This window comes from Chinchilla lanigera, unplaced genomic scaffold, assembly GCF_000276665.1.
Source record: "Chinchilla lanigera isolate Chin_1 unplaced genomic scaffold, ChiLan1.0 scaffold00095, whole genome shotgun sequence".
NCBI classification, from domain to species: Eukaryota; Metazoa; Chordata; class Mammalia; order Rodentia; family Chinchillidae; genus Chinchilla; species Chinchilla lanigera.
The window spans coordinates 100,803-107,586 of NW_004955496.1; the positions used below are offsets into that span (position 1 = coordinate 100,803).

The 6,784-nt window shown below is 36.7% G+C and overlaps 1 protein-coding gene across 1 annotated transcript; it reads right to left on the minus strand.

Moving 5' to 3' along the window:
- Window positions 1-7: 7 nt before the first annotated feature.
- Window positions 8-709, minus strand: LOC102022405 (spindle and kinetochore-associated protein 2). The gene is made up of 2 exons (XM_013505375.1): window positions 669-709; window positions 8-506 (listed from the first exon to the last, which is right to left on the minus strand). The coding sequence occupies exons 1-2, from the start codon at window positions 699-701 to the stop codon at window positions 174-176; spliced, it is 366 nt and encodes a 121-aa protein (XP_013360829.1). The 5' UTR covers window positions 702-709; the 3' UTR covers window positions 8-173.
- Window positions 710-6,784: the final 6,075 nt, after the last annotated feature.

Sequence of the window (6,784 nt, forward strand, 5' to 3'; positions counted from 1 at the left end):
TATCTGCCCTTCTTAATCCTTCTCTTATGAAAGGCATCACCACCCTGTCACTCAAACCAAATCTCCTCGACCACCCTCCACCTCTACTCATGAACTGTTAACAAGACATCTTCCTGTATTGCTCTGGAATTAATCTCTTCTTCATTAGAGTTCCCTTTTGCAATTTCATTTCTTCATAGGTGGGGTATATGAGATTTTAACTTTTCTATTCCAGTTTTTTCTTCTTCAGTCAGTGGCGACAGCTCCACATCTGTTTGCTTCTGAAGTTCTTGTATCATGGTCATAGTCTTATTCAAAGTAGTGCAAATGCGGCTCTTAGTCTCTTTCTGCTCAATAGCAACAGGTTTAAAACGTGCACACAAAGATTGGTATCGAGACTTTATTGCTGACAATTCCTTTAAGAGTGTAACTGGATTTTTCTCTCCTGCTGAATCAGGATGATTAGTCTTGATTTCATATTCCAGCCTATACTGAATGTAATCCAGATCAGAGTCAGCTTTCTGGAACTGTACGTAATATATCTTGATTCTTCTTTTTTCCCCAATCTTCAAGTATTTGCTTGTTTTTGAAGTAAATGGTCTAGGCCAGTGATGGCTAACCCTTTAGAGCTTTCACTGTTAACAAATGGCTGGCCGTGGCACCCAGGCCATAGGTTTGCCACCACTAGCCATCAGTTCCAGCTTATCGACCTCCGCCTCCATGTTGAATAGTTGACCGAGATGGAATTTCAAGGTTGTTTTAATTTGCATGTCTTTTTTTTTTTTTTTTTTTTTTTTTTGGTACTAGGAAATGAACTCAGGATCTTGCTCTTACCAGACAGGTACATGTACCGCTGAGCTATATGCCCAGCCCTAATTTGCATGTCTTGAATGATCAGTGATGTTCAACGTTTTTTCATATATTTACTTGTTGTTTGTATTTCTTCATCTGAGAAGGGTGTATTCATTTTAGATGCCCATTTTTGTATCTTTAAATTTGGGAGATCTAATTTTTTTGAGTTCTTTATACTTTCTCGATAGTAACCCTTTGTCTGAGGAACATTCAGCAAATATTTTTGCCCACATGTGAGATTTCTTTTTACTTTGTAGGTGCTTTCTCTTGATGTGCAAAAGCTTTTTATTTTTTTTTTTTTGTTGTTGTTTTGTTTTGTTTTTTTTGTTTTTCTCCGGTACCGGGAACCGAACTCACGACCTTGCGCTTGCCAGGCAGGCGCTTTTTGCCGCTGAGCTAAATCCCCAGCCTGCAAAAGCTTTTTAATAAGATGAGATCCTGGATGTTAATTCTTTGTGATAATTCCTGTGTGATTAGGGTTTTATTCATAAAGTATTTGCCTACACCAATGTCTCCAAGAGTTTCACCTGTTCTATCTTCCAGCAGATTTAATGTCTCTATTTTAATATTTAGATCTTTGATCCATTTTGAATTTATTTTAGTGTATGCTGAAAGATATGGGTCTTGTTTAAATCTTCAGCATCTGGACAGCCTGTTTTTCCAGGACCATTTATTAAAGAGGCTATCCTTCCTGCAGTGAATTGTTTGGCACCTTTGTCAAAGATAAGGTGGCTGAGTATGTCTGGAGTTGTTTCTGCATCTTCTAATCTGTTCCACTTATTTTCAGGTTTATTTGGGGGGGGTGCTTGTTTGTTTGTTTGGGGGTTTTTTGCCAGTACCACATTGTTTTAATCACCATAGCTTTATAGTACGATTTCAAGTCAGGGATTGTGATGCCCCCTGCCTTGCCTTTGTTGCCCAGAACCTTTGCTACTCTAGATCTCTTCTGGTTCCAAATGAATTATAAGATTTTTTTCTCTAATTCAGTGAGATATTCTATTGGAATTTTGATCAGAATTCCACTAAATCTGTGTAACAGCTTTGGAAGTATGGCCATTTTCCTACCCAAAAGCAAGGGATGTCGTTCCATTTTCTGATACCACTTCACTCCCCTTTTTCAGAGTACTGTAAAAACTGGATTATTTGGTTTTGTGCCACTGAATTGTTTGAGTTTCTTTATTTTTTAACATTTTTTGGTACCAGGAATCAAATGCAAAACCTCACATTTGCCAGGCAGTTGCTGTGCTGCTGAGCTATATCCCTGGCTCTGTTTGAGTTTCTTATATGCGGAAGATCATGTGGTAAAAAAATATCCAATTTTTCCAGCACTGTTCATTGAGGAGACTGTCCTTTCCCCAACACGTGTTCTTAGCAAGTTTATTGAAGATCAGTTGGCTACAGATGCACAGATTTGTCTTTTGGTGTCTATTCTGTCTCATGGGTCTGTACATCTGTTTCTATGCCAATAGCATACTATTTTGAGTACTATAGATGTATGGTACATTCTTTAAGTCAGGCACTGTACTACCTCTTGTTTTTTGTTTTTTTTTTTCTTCTTCTTCTTCCTCAAGATTGCTTGGCTATTCGGGGTTTTTCCACATAGATTCTAGAACTTTTTTCTACTTCTTTGAAAATATCATTGGTATTTTTGTGGAGATTACATGGAATTTATAGATTGTTTGGTGTAGTATGGACATTTTACCAATATTGGTTCTTCCAGTCAATGAATATGAGCTCACTTTCCATTTCTGAGTGTGTGTACATGTGTCCTCTTCCATTTCTGTTCAACTTCTTTCATCAGTATATTATAGCTTGTATTGTAGAGATATCCTCTTTGATTAAATTTATTTTCTGTAGCTATTGTACAGAAGTGGATAGATTTCTTTTTCAGATAGCTGACACTTGGACTCTAGAAATGTTACTCATTTTTGTATGTTGATATTTATATCCTGCAAATTTGCTGAATTCATTTATTAGTCCTGATATTTTTGGTGGGGACTCTGGGATTTTCATGCATACGATCATGTCATCTGCAAAAGGTAACAGTTTTATTTCTTCCTTTTCATTTTGGATGCTCTTTATTTCTTTCTCTACTTGACTCTGGCTAAGAGCACTTTCAGCACTATGTCCAGTGAAAGTGGCAAAAGGGAGTATCCTTGTCAAAGCTATCAGTCTTTCTGCATTCAGTGTGATATTAGCTGTGGGCTTGTTTTATACGGCCCTTATCATGTTCAGTTATGCAATTTCTATACTCACAATGTTTAGGGCTTTGGTCTTTGTACTGGGAACCGAACTCATGACCTTGCCCTTGCCAGGAAGGTGCTGTCATGCTGAAATATATCCCATGCCCCATTTTTAGGGTTTTTATCAGGAAGATATACTGCATTTTATCAAATGCTTTTTCTGCATCTGTTGAAAAGACCACATGATCTTCAGCCTTCATTTGTTGATGTGGTATACCATTAATTTGCCTCTTACCTGCCTGGACTGTTACATCCATACATACCTGGCATGGATCCCACTTGATCATAGTGAACAATTTTTTGATATGCTACTACATGAAATTTGCTAGCACCCCATAAAGGCTTTTTCCACCTATCTTCATTAAAGGTATTCACTCACAGCTTCTGTGGTTTTATTTGTTTTTATGTTGTTTTGTTTCGTTTTGTTTGCTGATCTTCTCTGGTTTTGATATCGGGGTAATGCTGACCTCATAAAATGACTTTAGAAGTACTCTCTCCTCTTTTTTGGGGTGGGGGGATAATATGAGAATAAGAATTAACTCTTTTAAGGTTTGGTAGAATTCAAGAGTGAAGGTGTCCACTCCCTAGCTTTCCTTGAACAGGAGACTTTTTATTATTGATTCAATATTCTCACTCATTGTTAATTTGTTTAAAGTTTTTTTTTCTCATTATTCAATATTGGCTAAGATATATGTGTCCAGGATTTTTTTCTGTTTCTTCTAAATTATCAATGTTTGTAGCATATGGCTGTCATAGTCTCTGATGATCCTTTGTATTTCTGTGGTGTTAGTTGTAATGTCTCTTATTCATCTCTTTTATTTATTTGTTCTTTCTTTTTTCTTAGTGAAAGTGCCAATTTTGTTTATATTTTTGAAAAAACAAACTTTTTCTGATTTTTTATAGTGTTTCTTTTATTTATGCTCTAATCTTTGTTATTATTTCCTTCTGCTAATTTGGGGTTCTTTCCTTTTGCTAATGTGATTTGATCTTATTTTCTAGCTATCTAAGGTGCAATGAAGTTGTTTATTTATTTCTGCTCTTTTGATGTAGACAATGATTTCCATAATCTTCTTTCTTACTAACACTTTTACTATACTCCATAGGCTTGCTATGTTTCTGTTATCATTTGTTTCAAGGAAGTTTTATTTATTTTAAAATAAATTTTAATTTTCTTCCTAATTTCTTCACTGAGTCATTGGTTGTTCTGGAATGCACTGTTTAATTTCTATGTACTTGTATCATTTCCAAAGTTTTTCTCAGTATTGATTTCTAGCTTTATTGCATTGTGGATAGAAAAGATATTCAGTATGATTTCATTTAAAGCTTTCTTTGAGATTTATTTTGTGGCCTTTCATAGAATCCATCCTGGAGAATGTTCCCTGTGCTACTGAGAAGAATATGTTCTCTGCAGCTGCTGGGTGCAATGTTCTATAGGTGTTATTAAGTCCTTTTGTCCAGGTGCGATTTAACTCTGATGTTTCTTCATTAGTCTTCTGTCTGGATTATCTGGCCATTCTTGAAAGTGGGTCTTAAAGTTCCTTACTATTATAATATTGCAGTCAATTTCTTGCTTTAGTTATATTAATATTTGACTTATGTATTTATATTTACAACTCATATTTCTTCTTGCTGACTTGATTCTTTATTACTATACAATGACCTCCCTTGTCTCTTTTTACTGTTTTTGATTAAAGTCTATTTTATCTGATATAAATGTGGCTACTTCTACTTTCTTTTGCGTTCCATTTGCACTGAATATCTTTTCCTATCTCTTTACTCTCAGTGTATATGACTCCTAGAGATTAAATGAATTTCTTATGAGCACTGTATAGTTAATTCTTGGGGGGATTACCTAGGAATTGAATCAAGGGCCTTTGTACTAAGCTACATCCCTATCCCTATTCCTTTTTATTTTATTTTTTTGAGACAAGTTCTCAATGAATTTCTAAGTTTCACAGGCTGGGCTTAAACTTGTGACACCCCGCCCCCTACCGCTGCCGCTTCAGTCCCCCAGAGTGCTGGAATTACAAGTATGCACCATCAACCTTGGCTACCACAGGACTTTCAGCTGAAAATTTTAATCCACTTTCATTTAAGGTAATTTATAAATAAGTACTACGTTACCATTTTGTTACTTTTTCCTAGTGTTATGGTGATTCTTTTCTCCCTCTCTTACAGTATTTCTTTGTATGTGACTTGATTTCTTGCCTATTATTTTGAGTGTCCACTATAGGCTTTTGATTTATGGTTACCATAAGGACTTTAAAAAGACTTTTGATGAGAACAAGCTATTTTAAAATGATAACAATTTAATATTGATCATTAAAGACAGCAAAAGAATGCCAGGTGCAGTGGTGCATGTCTGTAAACCCAACACTTTGGGAGGCTGAGGCAAGAGAATAGCAAGTTTGAGTACAACCTGGGCAACTCAGGGACTTAGCGAGACCTTGTCTGAAATTTTTTAAAAAGAAGGAGGAGGCTGGTGATGTAGCTCAGTGTGAAAGTCCCAGTACCACCCTACACCCAAGAAAAAAAGTTAGGAAAAGAATAATAAAAGAAAAATGCAAAAACTCTACCCTTCTACCATTGTACTCCATTATTCTTCATATTTTAAATTCTTTATGTCACATTTTACATTTTTTCATACTTCCTATCTCTTAATATATTAATGCAGTTGTTATTTGTTAAGGTTTAAATACAAAATAGTTCCAAAGCTTCATGTATTTGGAAGGTGATTGGATTATGGGACACTATAGCTGACTTGCTATTAGGAGGTTAGGTCTGGTTCAAAATGGCAGGTCAGTGGGGGCATGGCCGGAAAGGGTTCATCAGCTTCCTGGCTCCTCCGTCTGCTCGCTACTTCCTAGCTGCCATGAGGTGAGCACCCAGGCCCTTGGGCCACACCATGAATTATGCAAGAACTAAAAATTTTAAACTGTGAGCTAAATAAACCTCTTCTCCTTAAGTTGTGAGTGTTGGATATTTTGTCCCAGTGGGGAGGTGAGTGGCTAAGACACTGTTTTTAACTGTTTTTCTTTTAGTGTTCATACCAAAGATATAAATGATTCACTTACCATGTTTATAACGTTAATGAATTACCAATTTGTCTGTATAGTTACTCTTTCCAGTAAGCTTTGTGCTTTGTGATGACTTCTTGTTAGCTTTTGTATTAGTTGGCCTTTCTGTCACTGGAGCAAAAATACCTGACACCCACAATTTAAAGAAGGAGAGGCATATTTGGCTCCCAGGTTTGGAGGGTTTTGTTGGCTGGATCCAGGGCATACACGGCATGGTAGAAGAGCCTCATCGGGGAAAGCTGGTCACTCTGTGGAGGCTAGGAAGCAGACAAAAAGACAGAAAAGAGCTAGACCAGGCCGGGGAGAGAGCTCAGCAGCACAGTGCCTACCTGGCAATTGCAAGGTCATGAGTTCTATTTCTGCTACCAAAAAAAAAAAAAAAAAATCTTCCAAAAGAGAGCCTGACCAAAAGATACAGCCACCAAGGCATATCTGCAATGATCCACCTCCTCCAGCCAGTCCCCACGTCCTGGCAGCACAATCTGTTGTGGGTACATCAGTGGATTAATAGCGCCCCCATTATCCATTCAATCAGCATTCAGTCATCTTCCAAAAGCTCCCCTTTGAACACATGAGACTTTCTAAATCTAAACTATAACCTTGCATTTCTTTCTTTTACTTTTTTTTTTTTTT